We start from the raw sequence: 23,610 nt of genomic DNA on the forward strand, positions 1-23,610 counted from the left end.
TCAAAACAGTTACTTACCTGTACTGTTACCATTGTTCACCAACATGTCCCTTCTAGCCCTATGGTTCTATAATTCTATGTGGGTGCAGATGTGTATTTCACTCAGGTGTGCACACGCAATGCACAGAAGCCAGTTATCTGTGTTTAGCAGAACTTGTTGGGACAGCACATGCACAACCACATGTCTCCTCATGGCCCCTCCCAAGGCTATTTCAGAGTGGTGCTATCCAGACCCACCTCAGTTCCTATGAACCAGAATCTATGTTTGAGGACTCCGACGCAGAGGGGATGGAGGGAGAGTCATGGAACACATCTGCACCCACATCTTGAAGAACAAGTTACAGTACAAGTAAAGTAACAGATTTTTCTTCTTCAAGCGGTTGCAGACTTGTGTTCCCCTCAGAGTATACCTACACAGCAATTAGACACCAGCGGCTGGCCTATGCTAGCGTTCATGGGGCTCAGACTGCAGGGCTGTTTCACTGCTATGTAGACTTCTGGGCTCAGGCTGGATCCCAGGCTCTAGGACCCTGCAGAATGGGAAGTCCAGAGCTCAGGCTCCAGCCCAAGCCCAGAAGTGTACACAGCAATGAAACAGCCCTGCTGCCCGAATTAGCAGGCATGGACCTGCATGGGTTTTCCTTTACTGTGTAGGCATACCCTCAGAGGATTTGCAAGCAGTAATGGCTCAGAGTCTAGTTAAATAGTGACTAGAGTTGCTCTTCCAAAGCTTGCATCAGACCTAGATGCAGTTGTGATAACACAGTTTGATAAAGGTATGCATGGAGGACCAAGCAGAAACACTGTATATGTCCAATATTGGAACATCCCTGAGAAACGCAACTTGAAGCAGCTTGGGCCTTTGTTGAATGAACCAAGAGCCTTTGTGGAGCTGTGGCATTTGCTATGCCATATGCTTTGTTATGCAGGAAGATTGGAGATTGTCTGTGCCGAAACCACCTGACCTCTCATCTAGTCCACGTAGGAGACAAAAAGCCAGAGTGATAATCAAAATGGTTTAGTCCCGTCCAAACTCGCAGGCTTATTTTACACCCGACGTACGAAGGCACCGTTCATCTGCATTCGAGTGTGGCTTAACAAAAAAATACAGACAGGGACATTGCTTGGTAATGGTGAAACTACTTTAGTCAAAAATTTTGGATGCCACCTTAAGGCTAGTTTGCCTTTGAATAACTCAGTACATGAAGGGTTTGTAATTAGGGCCTGCAGTTCACTTGCCCTCCTTCATAAGGTTACAGCAATAAGAAAGGCTGTCTTTTGGCAAGGAAGGAACAGAGAACAGATTGCTAGAGGCTCGAATGGAGGCCCCTCACATACATTATTCTGATCTGTCCACCAGTTTAGGGACTCCAGGTCATCCTCATATGTTGAACTACTAAGTACATGAAGCCATGTGACCTAGCAACCTCAAGTATGCACAAACCGTCATTGAGAAGTGAGATTTGAGGGGCAGATATAGGCAACAAACTGAAATCATTCATGTAGGAGAAAGACCCTCAAACTCATAGAGCCTAGTAGGACCCAAAGAACTAAATGTTTTCTGTTGAAGTAAAGTGAACTTTCCTTTGTTCAAGATGAGCCCGTCAAGCAAAGAAACAGCGTGAATTGGACATGATGGAGGACTTGACCTTCAGACTTGCCCCTGACTTCATCATCCAGCTAAGGGAAATCATTCACCTGAGAAAGGTTGCCACTATGGTCATGCATTTGGCAAATACATACAGTACTGAGGAGTACTGAGGAGTATTGATAATGTTGACCCGTACTATGGATCTCAGATACTTCCTGTGGTTTGATAAAGCTGCTACATGGAAGCAGGCGTCTTGAAGACTGAGGGCAGCAAACCAGTCATGATTCAATTGAATCCTTGCTTGGTTGACCATGTATTTTTTGAGACTTTGGTGGTCAAGTATAAGTCTCTGCCCTCCCTTGGACTTGGGGATCAAAAAGTAATGTTAGTAGAGCCCTTTACCCTATTGTTGTAGGGGAACTTTTTCTATGGCTGCTGAAGCTCATAGTCTGAAGCTCTTGAGGAAGCAGCAACTCATGAGATGGGTCCCTGAAAAGGGACAAGGTAGAGGGATAGCTAGGAATTGGATAGTGTGTTCCATCACAGTGTTTAAGACCCATCTGTCTGCAGTTATTGCTTCACAAGCGGTGTAGCCGTGGGATTGTGGGATAGATGACAGGATGAGCCAGTTGGTTAAAGGCGGAGTCAGAGGACCTTCTCGATAATTTGTGCCTTCTCTTGGAAAAGTCTTACTCCCCGGAAGGATAAGCTGGTTGTCTGAAATATTGCTGGGAGCACTGACGGAACTATTGTACATGTTGTTATCTCCTAATGGTTGGGGTATAGCTGCCAATGTAGCTTGAGAGTTTTATCAGACTTTTCAAAAAAGCAGGAACTACCCATAAAAAGGGAGGTCGTTACAATTTAGTGCAATACATATCTGCAACCATTTGTAGAAGAAATGCCTGCTTTTGGGAGAGGGGAAGACAGGTGTGCGCATCTCTCTCCTTTATTCCATTTTAACTAGCTTCTGACAGAGCTATCAAGCAAGTTTCATCATTCTCGCATGTTCTCTTCATGACTGCGTGTGGTTAATCCAAGATATATTTACCTTCTAATCCATATGCAGTTTTCAAAGCACTTAAACTTTGATAAGTTAAACCTCCTCCAACTCAATTTAGACATAAACGGATGAAAAGTATGATTCATTAAGCAGAAGTGTTCAAAATGTATGCACAAATTCCTTTCCCATCACAGAAATCCTGCCTTCAAGTATCAGCAAAGTTTTATAATGCATGAAGTTTAAAATTAGAAAACTAGAGAAACCATCATACTTCATGTTTTTACTGCATTAATACTTTTACAGCAACCGCTTTTATTGGGCCTGGCTTACCAGTAGTAATCATATGATTATTCATGAAACAGACTACAATTTAACAGCTTTACATACCTTTTCATATATGTTTCTATCACTGTGCCACCTAGTAACAGTCTCTAGCATACAGCACAGAAACCTGCCGTATCTACTAGCTTCATTTTCAGTGCAACTTGCTACTGTATAGATTATATCTGAGAAAACCTGTAAAGAACAGAAACAATAGTCAGGCTATGTAATATGAAATCAAAATTATTTAAAAAAAAAATCAAACCCAACTGCTTTAGTTTTCATAGTTCATGTTCATACGGTTACTAGAATACAAAGAACTAATTCCACCTTGAACTCTGAACTCCCCTTCTTTTCTTATCAGTTATTACCTTAACTCCTAACTCATCTCATTGAGCTTGGGCAACAGACATATGTAAACTGTTGCTGACTGTATAAACAAAATGTAGTTCTACTCTGAGTATTACAGAATAAAGGCATTAACTGTAAGGCCTTCAAACTCTACCTTGGATCTGAAAGTCAAGCAGAGTTTTTGACTCTTGCTTATATATAGTTTCCCACAAGGTAAATTATGTCCTCGGTGACACTTTTGTGACACCAATGCCTTCAACAGAGCTGCACGGGTAATGAATTAGCTGGATAATAGGAGCTTAGTAAATAATATTGTTGTGATCTGCGCTCTCTCTGTGAGGGCTGATGGACTGAATCGATCAAGGTGATTATCTTTGCTTTGTATATCACTACCATCTATATAGAGCAATGCAATATTGGGCAGGCAAAGTGGAGGATGACATCTTGGCTCAGCAAAGATGGAGCATGCTTTCTGGGGCTTAGGGACAAGAACAAAGAGAAAGGGAAGGTTTGCAGGAAAAACCTTTAGAAGTACATAAATGAAAAGATATGTTCCTTGAATTTTAACTTGTATGTTGTCTATTTCTTTTTATCTGATCTTTTTTGACGGTAATCTCTTCAGGGCATGTACAGATGGTTTCCTATGTTTGTACAGTGCTTAGCTCAATGGGGTCCCAGTCTTGATGGGGACCCTTTAAGTGCTATGGTAATAATGATAAATGCAGATTCTGGAATTGGAATATATCTAGAGATTCTGTTGATGCATGAGTGTCTTTTCACATGGAAAAAGGATGCAACAAATAGTAATCTTTCAAAAACAGGGTTTTAATAGACTTGTAATATTCACTTAAAAGAAAACAACACAGCTCCAACACATTCCAGTTACTTACTCTATCATAACAGAGAAGTGTGGAAAAATTGGGTGTTTTCTGTTGATGCACCAGTTCTACAAAGTGAGCACAGTAAACAGCATCGATTGCAGAAAAAATGCAGCGAGGAAATATACACAACTGTAGAAATTTTGTGATAGTCTCATTTTTGGTTGATTCTTCAAAAACAAAGAAATAGAAAGACAAAGAAGGGAAGTGTTTTATGGCAACATCAATTGTACATAATACAGCTAACATTCAAACAAACCCCACAAAATTAACTCTATCACACACGCTTCAGAAATATATTGTGTATTATAACATACACCTCTACCCCGATATAACACGACCCGATATAACAAGCATTTGAATATAACACGGTAAAGCAGTGCTCGGGGGGGGAGGGGGGGGGGAGAGAGAGAGAGAGAGAGACTGTGCACTCTGGCAGATCAAAGCAAGTTTGATATAACGCGGTTTCACCTATAATGTGGTAAGATTTTTTGGCTCCCGAGGACAGCATTATATCGGGGTAGAGGTATATTTTAACATCCCAAATTTCCTTTCAAACTACTCAGGGAAAACTCTCAAACCAGATAGATAATCCCCATTAAGATGCCAAGAAAACTAACAGATAAAATGTATTCATCAGCCATGCATATTTTTCTCCATTATATACAATGGACTAGATTGGACTCAGAACCCTCTCACACTGATTTGTTCTAGTGACTGGAAGACACAATGCAGATGACCAGATTTAGTGAAGAAAGTGAGAAAAAAGGGATTAAAAAGCAAAGATATCAAAATTTGTGCATTAGTAACAATATTTATTTTTATTAATAAATTCAGCGCCTTTTGCTAGCTCTGTGTGCTTTTACAAACATTATACATAGTACAATAAAAATACTGTCCACACAATCAGAACCTAACGTAGTTCAGATATGTGAAACTTGACTGATTCTATGATTCTATAGCAGAGGAAAAGAAGTCTCTCTACCTCCTGCATAGCCATGACATTAGACCTCAAAAATATTTCATGTGGCCATTAGCTTGACAGAACACTTCCACTCCCAGTGCTCTTCTTAGGTCATTTGTTAATCAAGGTGACATACCGGAACAAAGCTATGAGAGAGAGCTACTTAAGGGCCTCTAAATTGAAGGCAGAGGACAAAAGATTATAAAGTTCTACAGGTCACCAAATCAGCTCAACACTATTCTCCCTCAAAGCCCTATAGAAGCTCACCATCTCCATTAATCTCTAAGGGTCAACCATCAAAATGAGTTCATCTTGCTGGACAAGGTATATCCCAACCTCAAATCAGAGGAGGTAACTATCCGTCCATTAGAGGGAAGAAATCACCACCTCCCAAACTCCAAATCCAACTCACTCATCAGAGCCATGACAACTGCAGGATGATCACAAGCAGAAAGTCTTGCCAGGGTTTTTATGATCCAGTGAGAAAACCTGTACACCACTACTACCCCATTCTTAACTTTTCTGGGGCCTCTCACACAAAATGGAAACACTCTCTGAGATGTAACTTTGGGGACAGAGACCATCTGTCTGATGAAAAAAGCACAGCTAATACTATCTCCCCAATCTCCCTTGCTTCTTGCACACTATATATGCAGCTGGAGACAACTTCGCCAACACTGGCCCTGGGGTGTAACCCAACCATGTCACAGTTATACATACAAAATGGAAGCCTCATCCTTGATTAGCTCATGGAAAATAACCACTTTACTGATCACCAATTTTACATTTCACAGTTAAAACAAGAACTGGATGGAATTGTCACTGTAAAAGCTGACACTGCCTAGAATTTGAAATAAAACAAGACTGAAATTAAAGTTCATTTATCTTGATAATATATGTCAATAACCGATTTTAAAAAAAAAAGATTACAGTGCTAGTATAACAAGAGTCAAGTGAGCAGAACTTTGTAATTTAGATATAGAAAGTGCAGTGACTGTGGAAAACAGCCAAAGTTTCTCATACTTACTTGCCAGAAGCCAGTTATCCTTTTCCAGTTTCAGTCTCTGTAGAACCCTCTGCACATGCTCCAACTGCTTTTTCTCCTCTTCAAGAAGCTTGTCCTGAAGGGCCGTACAACGTTCTTTTTCTTTTTTCTTTTTATTTGGAGGCTACAAATGTCAATGCATTTCACTTTAATATTTATCATCCCCTACTATATGCAAAAAATAAGGATTGAAGATTTGGTTTACCGCAAACAAGTTTCAAATAAATATTCATCTAAACAATAAAATAAAGTGTTGCTCTGGCAGTCTTTCCACCCCCACTATAATTATCTGATCATTCACCTAATTTTAACCACAACATTCATAGATGGAGATCTTAAGTGAGCCTCTAAACTGAAGACAAATGTCAAACTTTATTTTTGTAATCAGAGAGCAGTTCTGCAGTCCTTACTCAGTGAAGTCATCAAATGTTCAAACCAAGTAAGGGCTGTAGGTTCTCTTATGGTAAAATTCGTTTTACTAGACTTGAACCTTCACCTGCAAATATTTACGTGACAATGTTCATTGTAAAGAAGGAGTACAAAAGATAGATATCTGCTTTACTGAATTAGATAAATTAGTAGTTAAATGCCTGAGTGTTTAATTGCTGCAAAAGTAGTTTATTGTGGTATGCTGCTAAAACATCCTTTTTGTTCAACAAAATATAGTCCAGCTATACCAGTGGTTCTCAAACTTTTCTCCTGGTGACCCCTGTCACACAGCAAGCCTCTGAGTGCGACCCGCCCCCCCTTATAAATTAAAAACACTTTTAAAGATATTTAACACCATTATAAATGCTGGAGGCAAAGCGGGGTTTAGGGTGGAGGCTGACAGCTTGTGACCTCCCATATAATAACCTCGTGACCTCCCCGACCCACAGTTTGAGAACCCCTGAGCTACACCATGTAGGAAAAACAAGATTTTCTGTATTGAAATACTTATAGCAAAAATAAACAGCATTTGATATGTACTGTATTTTCTGCAACAATGTGTACCTTGTTACCACAGGCACAAAATCAAAAAGAGAACCTCTACTAAACACACTTTGACATTTCGAAAAATTCTAGTATGAAATGGTACCAGTACATAAAACTGACATTTTATATTGTTCAGAACAGTGATTACACCTATCTTTAATGTAAGATTTCATTGGATGTCACGTTTAGAGATATTTATGTTTCAATTTGAACATTAAAGTAAATTTTAAATATTCAACTATTTTAAAAGGTTTGCAAGCACCAACATACCATTTCCTGATTGTCATCTATAGCTTTCATCTGGACTTTAAGTTTATTGACTTCTCTGTCATAGCTATTATGTGGAACAGCAAGGTCATACATTGTCAAAGACCAAAATGTAGCATAGAACTGAGGACTGATGTCATCCCAAACTTTAGGAAGGTGCAAGGAGATCACAGCATCATGAACAGGAGCCATCACTACCTCGCATGACGTGATGTACTTGTGAACTTTGTGCTGCTGTTTGTTTCCCTTCTCAGCTTTTTTAAGTTCATCATATTTTGACTGAAGATTAAAAAAAAATATTTGTGATTTGCATTGTTTTTACATATCTAATCATTGTTTCCTACTCAATGTCATTTACCATTCAAAGGAAAACTATCAAATGTATAGATATAGATTTACGCCCTCCCCCGTCCCAATATTTTATTTATATATATATATATATAAAAAAAATGTTTGGTGCATGTATGTATATGTGTGTGTATACACACACACACACACACACACACACACACCAAACATTTTATATATATAAAAACCAAACATTAAAGAAATGCCCGTGAATGGCTCTGATTGTGCACCATCAAGGCTGCCATCTTCTCTGATGAAGAACTCTCTGACCCATTTATTTCCATATGGAATCTCCCTGTTCTCAGTTCCTGTATGCTGGTATCTGGGAGGAGCAATTGCAGGGAAAGTCCTGCTCAATCCCTGCAGCCCAGGGATGAAACATGTGCAATGTAGTCAGCATGCAGGAGCTATGAAGGGGTGGAGTATACTCAGCGCAGATGGACTCTTCAGCAAATTTAGCTGCCAAACTCTATCAAGTCTCTATTCAATATGTGCAAACTGTAGTTTTTTAAGAGTCTCATACTCAACCAAGCGTAAGTAAATTTTCACAGGTACGCCAAAGGCACATCTGTGACCGGAGGATGACTCCCTTGCAAAAACTCCCTGGCTCCACAGCATGCAAGCACAAGAGCTTCTTTACAAAACAGCTCTAAGAATTTCTTTAACATGTGAAAAACATATTCCCTATTGTCATTCTCAGAAAATCATTTTAGCGGAAATCTTCAGGAAAAAAAAAAAACAGGTGTAGGCCGACTCCTGGCATAGATAACCTCATCCTTAATTGTTTAAGTTTGGCAAATTATAAGCAACTAAGAACAGGATCTTGCAATGGAAAGTGCTGGGCAAACTTAAGTATAAGCATAGCTACCCACACCACTATCATGCACTTCCACTGCACAGAGGTATTTGGTGGTTCATAGTTGTGTTTTTACAGTTGGGAATGCTGAGGCACAGAGAGGTTAAGTGACTTGTCCAAGGTTACAAAGAAATGTTTGTGGCAGAAATGGACACAGAACCCAGGTCTCATGACCTCTAAATAAAGATTCCTTCCCAACTCTACAGTCAAACTGTAGCTCCCAAATTACACGCAATTGTCAGTGAGAACATAACAGAGACGTACAAAATGTAGCTGGAGTTCAGTGATAACTGGTAACACTAAAGCACTAGAGAGTAGACAAAAAGAATACTTTTACTTACTGAAATATGATGTGCATACATAGGCCTGGAGAGGAAAAATGCAGCATCATGGGGTGTGTGAAACTCATTACAGAGAACGTCAATAGAAGGCACTCGCTTAATGTAATCCTCTGTGCTTAGATTGGATGCTAAAAATCCACCAAACTGTACCAGAGTATCATGGCACTGAATTGAAACAGAGAAAGAATTAGAGGAAAATTTACGGGTTTTTGTGGGGGAAAAACTAGGCAGGTTTAACAAATATCAATCTTTTTAAGGCAAATACATATATAGGTAACAAGCCACTAGTCACTTTCCTGAAAGGTACACTTTAAACTACAGCTAAAAACATAATATGCTAATTCTTTCCATACTACATGCCATTTATGAAAACTAATCCAGCCCCATGTTCTGCAACTAAATATATTCGCCACAAAAGTGTATTCCATTCTAAAAGTATTCTGCCCAATTAAGAGTCAATATTCTGCTTTCTACATGTTTCTGAACCTTTTATTGTGGACCTTGAGGATTTTAGAAAAACTGCTAAAATTAGGAGAATATTTTAAAATAATTTGCAAATTATAACTCAGTTAAGATTTTAACTTATTTCAATAATTTTTTTGTCTTTTCCTTTTGCTGTCATGTCAGCACAGACATTTCAAATATTAGAAAGAAAGAAAGAAAGAAAGAAAGAAAGAAAGAAAGAAAGAAAGAAAGAAAGAAAGAAACCAGAGCAAATCAAAGTCTAAGTTTCACATAGAACCATGACATTTTATATCATGATACATTTTTTTGAAACCTCCGGTGCTCTTCCTTGAAAATACAATATTGCATGGAGATCCAGCATTGAGGATGGCCCACAGAAAGAGCAGGCCTACAGAACTTGATTATTTTTGTGCACTGCCTGTTGTAGCTGAGCCCAGGGCCAACAGAAGGTCTTGCTTACCCACGGACAAAAGCTCCATTTAAGATACTTTAATGAGGTCACAGGAAAAAAAAGGAAAAAATCTAACCTCACACACCTGAGAGCTTCCAATACAGGATTCTAAATTAATTTAGTGCCACTTGCACTTGTCAGCACAGAGGCCCAAAATGAGAAATACTGAATGACAGGTAAGATACCACTGACTTCTAAAACTCAGAAACAGGAAGACTTTGTGAAGATAAAGCAAGATGATGTTTAAAAAGCCCTTAAAATTAAATTTCTTGAGAACCAGATCAGATAAACAGGGTAACCTGGCCTAACCCTATTTTGACAGTAAAAATTGTGCTATGCAGTATTTATATTGAATAAGCAGACTAAACTTAACTGAAGAATTAAAAACCTTTTTATTTTAAAATGTAAACATGTAATTGTTTCTACTTGCCTGATCGTACAGCTTCCCCACCAGCTTCAAATGTTTCTCCCCTCCCTCCTGAAAGATCACACCATTTCGCTGCTGAGCCATGAGCAGGCACAGTGGAAGGGCCAGATCATGGTCAAGCAATGCATCTTTTAATCTCTGAGAAGATTTTTTAGTGTTTCTGATCTGGCCAAAATATCCACCCTGTCCAGAAAGACAAGAAAACCAGAAGTTAAGGTATTCCAATTTAAGAAATATCACTTTATTATAGAAAATAGACAAATAGTAAATAAATATAGTATCAGCTTATGACAGTATAAGTAATCCATCAACATTTGCCCAATTTCTTGAACTTCAATAAAACCAGTAAATTAATCTGCACTCCCACCTCAGCTTTTAGCTGTTCTCCACCAGTCATGGCTTCTAGCTGCTCCATTGTCATCTCTTCTGTTATTTCTATTCCAGCCATTTTTTGTACCACCTCTTTTAAAATGAGCAAGTCAAAGCTGCATGGAAGAAAAATAAAAACTACATAAAAATGAAATACTATGAACAACAGAAATGGTTACTTACAATAGGCTAATACAAAATAAAACCACTGTGTGTTAAAATTGCTGTAGTGAAACAAGACCAAAACACAAACACAACATTCCTTTTCACAAGGTAATTAAAGTTCAGGAACACTGCTAAATGCTGAAAGAAAAACTGTTTTTGAAAATTTACAGGTAGTAGAAAAGTGATATGCCTCCAATGGACCAAGACCAGGGCCACAGGGTTCTGCAGGAGAGAAATATTGGGATCCAATCCTGCAAACAGTAACAGGTACAGTGCCACTTATTTACAATACCAACAAATTAATTACAAAAAACTACAGCTGTTTCCTTTATATTTCTTATCTTTACATGCATTTCATGTATATATCAACCAAAACAGATTAAAAAAAACTATTAATGAGAAATCCTCAGATAATTGCTTTTAATTAAATAATTATTTTTAAAGAAGATTCAGTGTACACAGTGAGAGTTTAATGACAGAAACCTAAAGTGAATGTAGCGATCTCACTTTGACCTATTAAACATGTGTCTGACTTGTAAAGTGCAGAAGATATGAAAAGCCACAATGGCCACCTCCTCAAGAAATATCTAACTTTGCTTGATATGTTCAACTCAAAAGAAAGGGCAGCAAATTATAATGACAGATCACATCTCTGCCTTTTACTAAACAACTAAACATATACAACTGTTTATAAAGCTCTTTTACCATAATTACTCACTCAAAACTCTAACATCTAAAACATCACAAAACATTTCTGGCTACAGAATTTAAAATAAACTGCAGCCAGAAGGAATTCTTATTGCAGGCTTGTTCCAAATGTCTAGTACCATCCATTCAAATTTCTCCATAACCATCGAGGTCAGAAATTCATTCTAGTTATCAAATTTGTTTTGCTGTTGATTTCAGTAACCAAGAAAATGTCCTACACAATAACGGCCATACTGGGGCAGACCAAAGGTCCTTCTAGCCCAGCATCCTGTCTTCCAACAGTGGCCAATGCCAGGTGCCCCAGAGGGAATGAACAGAACAGGTAATCATCAAGTGATCCATCCTGTTGCCCATTCCCAGCTTCTGGCAAACAGAAGCTAGGGACACCATCCCTGCCTACCCTGGCTAAGTTATAGAAGAGAGTGAGTGGATAGAGACCTTAGTTTTAGGTGATAATGTTCACTATCTCCATTTTACAGATGGGGAAACTGAGGCACAGAGCAGGAAAGTGACTTGCCTGAGGTCACCCAGGAGGCCACTGGCAGAGCCAGACTTAGAACCCAGGCCTCCTGGATCCCAATCTCATGCTCTATCCACTACACCACTTGGACTATTACTATCTGTCATGTAGTTACTATATTTTTTAATGAAAGTCCACAAGTAGTAATATGAACACCCTAAGCCTTTCCAGAATAGGGAAGTCTAGTTTTCTTTCACCATCCCCAAATACAGCATTGTATGTTAAGTTATTTAATTTATTTAATAAGTTAACAGCATTTATAAGATATCTGCACAATATTGAGGTAGGATGGGAAAAGTTATTTACCTTACTTTCTGTAGTTAAGTGGTGACTGTACCATTACCAGAGTACATAATAAGGTGGGAATTGATACGCACATGTGAAACAAGGTTGTCTGTGTTGAGGGGAAGGAAGAGACTGCATTTTTCAACTCCCCGAGCCCTAAAACTATGTGCTGAAGTGCCCCTATTTTACTGCTGGTGCAGGGATTGTGTTTTCTTTTCTCTTTTTAACCAAAAATGCAAGATCTTAACTATTTCAAATAAATTAGTAGCTCACTATTAGCATTCATAAATTATCTTTCACCAAATTTTAAGAAAAAAGAGTTCATAATACAGGAATATATTATAAATCCATACTTACCAAATATGACAAAACTACCCATTAAACAATAAAAAACAGGAAAAGAAACAAGGTGCACTAAGCAGTGGAAGGGGAAAGAAGAAAGGATTCAGGCTGTAAAGTTTGTTTACAACTGAAACTTTCGAAGAAAGGATACCATCAGTGCTGACAAGCTGGAGATCCAAAGAGCAACTGGACAGCAAGTAACTGTATAGTCATTAAATATATTACATTATTTAAATATTCAACATAAAAAAAATGAAAATTTTAAAGACATTTTTGCAGACAAGATATTGGGAACAACAATAAGAGAAACTATAAGGATTACCTTTCTTGAATACTAATAGTTGTAGATACATTTTTCTAAATTAAGTATACTTGTATATACTGTAAGTATTCCAGTGATTCAGGCTCAACCAGAGGTTCTAGTACTGCAGTGCATGAAAGACGACAAACACGGACTTAAAAGAACATGCCATAACCATACATGCTAAAGGAAAATATTACAGCTATATGTTCTCTTTCCCTGGTACTTTAAGCTCTCTAACTTTCTGACGGGTATTCAAGTATAGCTTTACTATTACCAGCACTTTTGCATCAGCAAAAGGCAGTTGTCAAACAACGAGTAAATTTTAAAACAGAGGGTGTTATACAAATTAAATAGGTCAGACTTGCCTTTTTCCAGCCTTTAGTTGGTTTGCTACATACTGCAGTAGACCAGCAAGTTCAATCGGATATTTTCGGAAAACTGCACCACAAAAGCTAGCTAGACCTAAAGTAGATGGAGAAGGAGACATAGCTATGACTGAAAGTTATGCATCATCTATTTCAACATAAGATTACTATCCTCTGCATTTATTTAGCTATGCATTGCTAACACTCCCACTTAATATTTTCTATTGCCTTTACTTCCCATATTGATTTTTCCTTTGAAAAATAAATTGATAAAGTAACAGCTGTGATAAATACCTGAAACACTAATTTATTAAATAAAACAAAAATACTAACTCTGCAGCCAGCTAGAAATTGTAGTGTCATCATGTTTCATTCTCTCCTTCTCGGGATTTGCCAGAGCTTCAATGATGCAGTCTTTTACAAAGTTAAAGAATATATATTTTTCCCCAGTAACTTTGAAATAAGCATTAATAATAATGATTAACAATAATACTGTACATCTTAAATTGCTTTACAATTATTATTTAAACCAAAGATATCCCTATAAGATAAATAAGTTATCTCTATTTGAGTTGCCATCAGCCACGTACAACTGCAAAAATTCTAATATGCAAACACTATACCTGAATAGTTAGAAAGCATCATCCTAAAACATGATATATACTAAGAGATTAGGGTCGCTGAAGACAATTACAGCTGAAAAATAACCATATAAGATTATAGAGACACAATAAAACCAACCTTCCAAAAAAAAACAATTACCACCTCATCATTTAGGAAGCATGGCAATCCTACAAGGGCAGATGTTAATTAAAATAGTAAAAAGGAGCATTTTCATACAATGTCAGGAAGCGGGAAAGGCTGGAAAGTGGAAAAGGCTAGCTCCCCAGCCTAGGAGCCACCACAGCAAGACCTTGAGACCTAACAGAAAGGTGGATAGCAAAGTACAGCTACAACATGAAACAACACCTAGTGATGGGCAGATGGGCAATCAAGGATTAAGATACAAGGCATACAATTAGCACATGTATATTACACATAAAGGATACATGCCAAGACGTCGTAGTTCAGTGAAGTGAGGTATTTCAATGAATCAACAACTGGTGTAATTAAATTATCATACTTTTGTATTTGTGACAAAATCTGAAAACAACAAAAATGAAATAGATAAGATTTAGTCAGCCAAACTAAGACATTCCCTTCATCTCACGTAAACCTAGAAATTCCTAGATCATTACCTACTATCGTAAATAGGCTAGTATGGTCAACATTTATACCTATGTTTTAAAAACATAAAACAAAGAAAACCCATTTCAACAAAAATGATTCAGTTGCTTCTGTAGCAAAAGGTAATCTCATTTGATTTCTGTGGCGCACGCACACGCGCGCGCACACGCACACACAAAACAGTAGTGCAACTGATCATTTAAAAATATTTCCATATTAGCAATTTCTTTAAAAGGAGTGATAGTATTAGCTTTCAGACCAACAGAAAACGTAATCCCCAAAAAGTTTCTGCTCTTGTATATATATTTTCCTAAATGTTAATACAAATAAATAACACTCCATCCTCAAAAAAACTAAACATCATTAATAAGAATTGCTGCCACTGATTGTCATACTGAAAGCTAACAAAGAGGAAAAATGAAAAGGGGTTTTGTTTGCTTTACTTCTTGTTTTCAACCACTTAAGATTTTACTACAAGAAATTAAAATAGAAACCAAAATGAACGAGTAAAAAGAAGATGCAATAGTTGATTGAAATCACACGGTTATTGTTATTAAGCTGAAGTAGCACAATGATATACATTTTTAAAAATGACTAGTGATTGAGCACCTCAATTTTTGAGTGCCCTACACATGACACGTTATAGGGATCTGACTTTCAGAGGGTAAGTGATCAGGACTTATTGAAAATTGGGCCTCTCTCAATTTGTCTACCCAAAATTATTAGTCACTTTTGCAAATCTCAGTGTATATTTTTACATTTCTACTGAATTACCATGTTTTTAAAACCTATCATAAATCAAGAATAATAGAATTATCACTTTTCTCCAATTTACTAAAATACATGCACAAAATATGCAATCCATCCTCCCCTTAAAAATATATGCCTAGGGTTCATTCTGTAACACTTCCTCACACGAGCCCCAATGACTTAAAATGGGACTGTTCACATTAGAAAGGAAAGGACAGATTAGGTCCACACATACATACATAAACATATTCATATCACATCACATACATAATCAAATAAAATTGTTGGATTGCTATGGCTTAGCTTCCCAATTTGTCTTCCAGAAGGCTTCACATTTTCCTTAGTTAGACGCCTGTAAAAGAAGAGATACTTTATGTCAATTAACTCCTTCACAGGATGTTAGTAATTTTACTATTCTCTCTCACAAATGTACATCTTATTCCTAAGCACACCTTTACCAATTAGATAGGCTAAATCCTTTTTTTATTTTTTTTATTTTTTTGGAGAGGAAATAGTTGACAAAAATGCTCAGAATATTGGTAATGGAGATTCACCTATAGGCTTCTAATCTGAGTCTAGCATAAATTGCAAAAATCTAGACACTATTCCATTGCCTATACATCAGAGCTGGGAATCTCAACACAGTGTCTAGTGGACAACCGGCAGTAACTGATGTACTTCTAAGTAGACTAGGCAAAAGGGCTAGGGACTGAAATACCCTTAGTCCCTACTGTGTACGGGCCACAGGACAATGTAAACGTTCCCCCACTGCCAAAGACTTGTATCTGCCCCATAGATAAAATACCAATCGCATTGATATCTTCCACAAGCACAGAGCTCTTATATTAGGAAAAATTAACTTACGCTATCCTCATTCCTGTAAATCTAATTTTTTTTAAATACCTAATTAACTGTCAGTTAAATAATTAATTAATTTTATTATCCTCAGTTAACAGAAGAAACATTGTTGGGATTTCAGAATTTTTCACTTTCAGAATATTTGATAATGAAGCTGCAAGCTTAATACTGAAATGTAAGACTAAGTAATCTTTTCACAGAAATACAAAAGGAGAAGGGTGGTACTTCAGCAATTTTACACATGTATTGGCGTCATTTCTGCTTCAAGGATCATAACACTACATTACTGCAGCATTGCAGTCTCTAGTAATTTCTCAAGAACTTCACTGCTTTGAAAGCCAAATCAGCAGCAGAACTGAGTTAATTCAAACTGCCCTAAAGAAAAGGAAGAATAGGTATTTAATGCTAATATTTCTTGCTGTGTTTTGAAATGATTTATTTTGTTCTCTTCAAAACTGCCTTTATCAAAAACATTTATCATTAAGGGTATAATCAAAATAAAGTATGACTATGTGAAATTTCAAGTGAACAGTTGAAGTTATTTAAGGAGGAAAAACACAAACTTGTGTCTCAATTTTTCTATCAACAGTGCATTGAAAAAAATGTGGTTTCCTTAGGATTAATGCTACCAGTAAGCCTGAATTCAGTTAGTTATACAGTATTGGCTAAAAATGCCTTGTTATTCTTCTTGCTGTACTTCATATCCTAACATATGAATATAATGTATACTTGATTAAACTGTATTTAAACTTCAATATCTAATATACTGAGTTTAGAGTTTATCATAATTTGAAGTGTACCTTCTAATTATTCTAAAATATGTATGAAAACATAGTGCCAACTGTCCAGTGGTTAGTGCGCTAGTCTGTGAGTTGGGAGACTGTATTCAATTCCCTGCTTTACCACAGACTTCCCATGTGACCTTGGGCAAGTCACTTGATCTCTGTGCCTCAGTTCCCCATCAATAAAATGGGATAATAGTACTTCCAAACATCAAAGGGATGTTGTGAGGATAAATACACTGATGATTGTGAGGTGCTGAGATAATATGTAATGGGAGGCCACATAAATAAAGATAAAAATAAACAGAATGTACTGAGTGCATTGCCAACTGCAATGTCAATAATGTATACAGTATTCCTCACTTCTCTATCAAAACTGCTGTGCAAAACTGAACAGTTTGCCTTGTTTCACCCCAATGGCTGCTTTGAAAGCAGTGCCAGTCTGCACTGAGTTAAATTGGCAAAAGCAGATTGGGATACTTTAGCACTGTATATACACATATTTTAATGTTTGTATTTTTTGGTTCCTCCTCACACTCATGTTTTGACTTCCTCACTGTCACTTGAAAAATTTTGTTATTAAGTTGTATACTAAAGCACTTGATCACAAAAACAACATGTTTCTTCTGTATGTGGGATAAGTGCATGTTCATGGGTATTTCTGCAGAAACACAGTGATATCTGGTAGCCAGTGAGAGCATATGATCAGTATTAACATGGTTATAAATATGTAATACTTCCTACTTTTTCTTATATGGTAACAATGTTAAGGAACCATCCAAATCTACTGTATGGGAGGAAAATGGTGAGGGACTATGGCCTGTGTTACACAGGAGATCTGACTAGTTGATCATAATGGTTCCTTCTGGCCTTAAAATCTGCGAATCAAAAATTTATGAATCTATGAAGTGATTTTGTCTTGTCTGTGGGAAGAGTTCTAATCACATGATAACCACGTTACCATAGCATGGGTAAAACCACATGGGTTCAGTTCACACATGCAACAACAAAAGGATTTAACATGAATCCCTGACATAGTAGATAGAGTTGCAAAGAGGGACTCCAAATGCACATACTGTAAGTTTCGACCACATATAATTTTTCAACTTAAAATTAACTCCATGTGTGTGGATGACAAACATCACCATTTGAGTCTGGCGTGGGAAAAAATACACCACATAAGAAGGAAAACCCACAGAATGGAAATTCTGAAGTACAGCTGCCTACAGGGAAGGATTTGGGAGATTCTAGGAGATCCTCCCAGCAATCAAGATAGCCTGCATTACAATGCATTGTTTCTAAAGAAAAATCTTGCAGAAGACAGAGAGCTCTTAAAGTGATTCTGTGCAAGAAATGTCCCATAGAAGATATTAATATAAGTTCATTTCACTTGGCATTAGTCTTGACAAAAATGAAAAAAAACCTTTGCTGAACATTAATTTGACAAAACAATCAGTCTGACATTATTTATTCATTGAAGTTTCAGTGAATCACAAAACATTAATTTTAAGAGACTCCCTGTTCATAAGGCATTTAATGACTCAAGTACTCTGAAAATAGGAATCATCTTTGTCAAGTATTAACGCTGGCAGGATTCACTGTGACACCTACATGAAACAGCTGAAAGTTACTTCTAAAATCTCATTAACTTTTAACTGCAAAATATGAAATCCAGCATAACTTACTTCATGATATATTTGGCTCTGTCGATAGTTTGAGCTTTAACTTTCACTAGAAGTGGGTGACTGTTGTATGTTTCATTCTTCCATTGTCCATAGAGACGATAGCTTGGAATGATAAGAATGGGAGAAAGAAAAAGGAGCATCATTCAATCTGAAAATTTAAAAAAAATGACTTGCCATATGTGAAATAAAAATTTATTCTGTGCTACTCACCGATACTGGTATGGAAAAGTTTTGAACATTCCCCAGAGTTCCTCGGACATGCACGCATTGCAGTCCATTAAAGTAAGAGATGGGAGCAAAACTTGGTCGGTAATATTTAACAAACAGCTAAACAAAATCTCCTGAGATAAAACACAAAAAAACATAGCACAAAATAACCTATAAGTATGAGACAAGTTCAAAAAAGTTACTGTCAATGTGAAGTTATTTATCTTGATTAACTAATAAAATGTCTTTAAGGTTTATTCCCCATGATATACCTGTGGCTTCCTATTTATATGGAAAAACATCTACATTACAAAATCTGGTTTTAAGCAGAAATATTTTGTTAGATACTCATAACCAACTGTTCTAAATGAATTAGCCATATAGTGTTGAGGGAAGTGGTAGAAAAAGTCAATGGTTTACATTCATAATTCCAAAACAAGAAATTGATAAAATTCCAACTAATGCGATAAGTCACTTTTTTATTTTGATATCAAGTGGTATGAGAGAGTAATTTTTACAATTGTTTTAAAAAGTAATTTTTAAACCAATAGAAAGGTGTCCTATACTACATTATGACTGTCTTTATGGACAACTTGCCATTTGAAATCTCGTCAATTTTCAAAATGTGAATATTTTCAGTTATTACACCTGCTCCTGAAACCTTCCTGCCAATTTGTACTTTCACAATCACATTTCCATCTTTTTAAAAAAATTAATTAAAAAAAATTATTTTCCCTTTTACTGTGGTTAATACCATACGAACAGGGATTTAGCAAAAAAAATAATAATAATTAAAAATATAAAAGTATTTTCTCTATTTCTGTTAGTTATGGTTAGGCTTGGCAGAACTAGATTTTTGTTTACTTATTTCAATTGATAATTTTTTATTTTTAAGCATTTTTTCAATTTTTATCAATTTAAATTTTTAGTTACAGAAAATTATGGGGGGAACTAAGTTAATAAAGAGGTCAGACAATTTAACGACAATAGATGTCGAGAGTCAAAAAATTAAAGCTTTATAACCTTCAAAACACAAATGACCAACATCACATATCAGAAGATAGAAAGTAAACATCCTTAAATTCTAATAAATTCTCAAGCAGCAGTTTTCTTACTTTGTATATCTGTAAATTGTGATGATCATCAATGGAAATATTTTTCTTTGGTTTGTACATATACAGTGAAATAGACGTTCACTGATATTTACTGATAAAAATCTAATCTTTCCGAACCTAGTTATGGTAATCTTGGGCATTGCATGTAGCAACAGTGGTACAACCGTCTCATAAAACTACTATTTTTAATGTGAACTGTATCTTTAAGCAAAGGGCCTAACTTAAAATGCTACAATACAACTGTTAATATAAGCTGAGTGCCTCAGGAAAATCTAAAACTACTTTGACCAAACTATACAATTACCAGAAACACAAGTTTTTCCCAACACTTTTGGACAGCACTCTGCAAACATTTTCCTGTTCTGATACCTCAGAAAGTCACAAAACTGTGGTATGTGAAATATGGGAGAAATAGGATGCTGTAGGAAACTGAACTTTAATAACAGACCTTTTACAGGTGAATTCCTATGCTTGCTGAGAAACTGGATCTCACAGGAGTATCACTGAGTCAAGTGGCAAATTAATTTCCTGGGATTAGCTGATTATAATTTAATAGTAACTTAACCATCTAACTATAAAATATCGCCACAATTTCTGCTCTAATTACTGTTTTTACCGTTTTCCTTGATCTTCCTACACTTTTCCGAGATAAAGTCAGCAAGATACAGAATACAGTCAATAGACCGTCCTGTGGCACCTTTAAGACTAACAGAAGTATTGGGAGCATAAGCTTTCGTGGGTAAGAACCTCACTTCTTCTGCCAAGGCATCTGAAGAAGTGAGGTTCTTACCCACGAAAGCTTATGCTCCCAATACTTCTGTTAGTCTTAAAGGTGCCACAGGACGGTCTATTGACTGTATTCTGTATCTTGCTGACTTTATCTCGGAAAAGTGTAGGAAGATCAAGGAAAACGGTAAAAACAGTAATTAGAGCAGAAATTGTGGCGATATTTTATAGTTAGATGGTTAAGTTACTATTAAAGTATAATCAGCTAATCCCAGGAAATTAATTTGCCACTTGACTCAGTGATACTCCTGTGAGATCCAGTTTCTCAGCAAGCATAGGAATTCACCTGTAAAAGGTCTGTTATTAAAGTTCAGTTTCCTACAGCATCCTATTTCTCCCATATTTCNGGTAATAATAAAAAAAAGAAACATATGCTGGCAGTATTAGCAGCTTGTTGACCTAGTTCAGCCATGAGGAGTTTGATAAGCTGATCAGCTATTCCATTAGTGGAAGGTGTCACTGCAATTAATAAAAAGTAATGTAGCAAAAATGAGGATACTATTGTTAAAATATGGGAAAGATAAGACATTGAAAGGGGGCATAAATGTCTCCTACAAAGTAAAATTTAAAATGCCAAGGCATCTGAAGAAGTGAGGTTCTTACCCACGAAAGCTTATGCTCCCAATACTTCTGTTAGTCTTAAAGGTGCCACAGGACCCTCTGTTGCTTTTTACAGATTCAGACTAACACGGCTACCCCTCTGATAGTCAATAGACCATTACTATAAAATAAGAGCAGCCCAGCAGGAAGAATATCAGACTGAATATGCAGAAACTGGAAGGAAGAGAGCCAATTGGAGGAAGACAAGATCTTTTTCATGATTGTTTATAAGCAGGAAGCAGCCAATAAGGAGACGAATCCATTGTTCAAATTTGGTGAAGACAACCACAGATTTATAGCTTATAAGAAAAAAAAAAGTATGACTGTTCTGACATAAGTGAGCCATAAAAATCCCAAGACCACTGTAACTCTAGGCCAATTTTCATCCTACAATAAAACAGTTTATACAGAGAGGAAAAAGTTTGTTGACCATAAATATTTTGTCTAATTATAATTCATAATTAGATATGAGATTTCTTCTCGCAGACCAGAAAGAGCAGAATCAAACATACTCCTGAGAAGCTGAGATCCTTGAACAAGCAAGTAGACTATCTTCTGACCAGAAAGAAGAGTGGGTTGCAACTATGTGAAGTTTTCACTTGCCCTTTTTTTTTTTTTTTTTTTTATTAAGATGTTTTAAAAAATAAAAGCACTGCATAGGCACAAACATTAGGAAGTTTTTCATATAAAATTGTATGACATTACTAGTGAATGAAAAGAGGTTATTTGTAAAAGAAATATTATAGTAATTTCCAGGACCAAAACTCACCATTTTCTCTTTATCCTCTTGTTTATTTCCATCAGATTGAAACTACAAAAAAGACATTCATATTAATTGTAGAATTATGAGACTGTTAAGTTAGTCTATTACTATTGAATAGGTATAATTTCAAATCAAAGTTACTTCAGAAAAATCTATATCTAATGGACTGCCCACAAATGGTATAATACTCCCAATTTGTAGCACTGAAGTTTCATCTTAATATCTGTATCTTTTTAGCTGTATACAGCATATGACTACTAATCATATACAAATGCATTGTTGCATATATAGAGTAACAATTCAAATATTTGTTTTGAATGTAATATTTTTCACACATTTGTAATGCCTAAATGAAGATTCAGCTACTCATTATTATGTACCTTAAGATTTTTTCTTTAAACAATTTTCATATTAAAGTTCTTTTGAAAAAAACTGAAATTGTAGTGGAAAATGTCACAACGTATCAATACTTCCATTACTTAAACCAGAAATGAAAGCAGACATTTTAAATTATTCTTAAGCATTTTATGTTAACTGAAGGGTTCTAGATTCATTTTTATTTCATTTTGCTTAAGTTCAAGGATGAAATATTAGCTCCATGAAGTTAATGGCACAACTGCAACTAACTTCAACGGGGCCAAAATTTCACCCCAAAGCTTTTAAAAGAAGATTTAGTCAACATCAGGAATAGTCCCCAAAATCAATACATCCTTTTCAACATTAATTTTTGCTAGGGAACTAACACACAGCAAAATTTCAATAACTGAGATGTTCAGCTCTGTCATCTAGAGGTTACACATTTCAAACTATCTGAAGAATTTAAAAATTGTTTATAATTTTAGGAACAATACTAACACTGAACCAACAAGTGGCTTCTGTACTGTGGAAGTGAACAAGCATTTGTGCTGTACAATCTTGAGGTGGGTTTCTTTGTTGTTGTTTTTTGGCTGTGCATGGTGGATTTGGTTCTTCTAAGCAATGTTAGAGTTGCATGCACACCAATGAGAGGGGAGCCTAATTTGTTGATATGGTGAGTGTTGGTTTTTGTTTAAAAAAGGGGGCAGCCTTGTATAAATCTGATATCATCCATCTTACTTTACAAGGGTGGAGAAAACTCAACAGAGTTCAACTTATACACCTCCAATATTTAGACACTCTCATTTGCAAAGCAAAGACTACACTAATTTGGAAAGCGTGTGAAGTGCACCTCCTATGTTCCAGTGCAGACCAGAAAACTAAATCTTAACACGCTGTGTCCTACTGCTTCATAAATTTAATGTTTTTGGCATAGTAGACAGAGTGCAATGTTTTACAGAGTTCACAAAGATTCATTATGTCAAGAAATTAAACAAAATTCTATTTATTTAGATATATTACATATGTAAATTCTCTGGAGGACCATACTAATACCCATCAGTCCATCAGTGACTATAGCAGAAAGAATGAAATAGCTTCTAAGTATGTAAATCTGATTATTATGTTTCAGATTTGTTTTCA

General features: G+C 36.3%; 1 protein-coding gene across 4 annotated transcripts in view; it reads right to left on the reverse strand.

Moving 5' to 3' along the window:
* Nucleotides 1–23,610, reverse strand: part of THOC2 (THO complex 2) — a 108,859-nt gene that overhangs the window by 27,959 nt on the left and 57,290 nt on the right. For all 4 annotated transcript variants that reach the window (XM_034782609.1, XM_034782608.1, XM_034782607.1 and 1 more), the window contains 14 exons: nucleotides 22,120–22,161; nucleotides 18,853–18,983; nucleotides 18,643–18,744; nucleotides 15,585–15,669; nucleotides 14,390–14,483; nucleotides 13,674–13,754; nucleotides 13,341–13,437; nucleotides 10,650–10,767; nucleotides 10,286–10,465; nucleotides 8,940–9,104; nucleotides 7,398–7,673; nucleotides 6,135–6,276; nucleotides 4,156–4,313; nucleotides 2,981–3,109 (listed from right to left, as the gene is read on the reverse strand). In XM_034782609.1, the coding sequence (XP_034638500.1) occupies nucleotides 2,981–3,109; nucleotides 4,156–4,313; nucleotides 6,135–6,276; nucleotides 7,398–7,673; nucleotides 8,940–9,104; nucleotides 10,286–10,465; nucleotides 10,650–10,767; nucleotides 13,341–13,437; nucleotides 13,674–13,754; nucleotides 14,390–14,483; nucleotides 15,585–15,669; nucleotides 18,643–18,744; nucleotides 18,853–18,983; nucleotides 22,120–22,161 (1,800 nt within the window). The remainder of the gene's footprint in view (nucleotides 1–2,980; nucleotides 3,110–4,155; nucleotides 4,314–6,134; nucleotides 6,277–7,397; nucleotides 7,674–8,939; nucleotides 9,105–10,285; nucleotides 10,466–10,649; nucleotides 10,768–13,340; nucleotides 13,438–13,673; nucleotides 13,755–14,389; nucleotides 14,484–15,584; nucleotides 15,670–18,642; nucleotides 18,745–18,852; nucleotides 18,984–22,119; nucleotides 22,162–23,610) is intronic.

The sequence above is a fragment of the Trachemys scripta genome, chromosome 9 (genome assembly GCF_013100865.1).
Source record: "Trachemys scripta elegans isolate TJP31775 chromosome 9, CAS_Tse_1.0, whole genome shotgun sequence".
In the NCBI taxonomy this organism is placed as follows: domain Eukaryota; kingdom Metazoa; phylum Chordata; order Testudines; family Emydidae; genus Trachemys; species Trachemys scripta.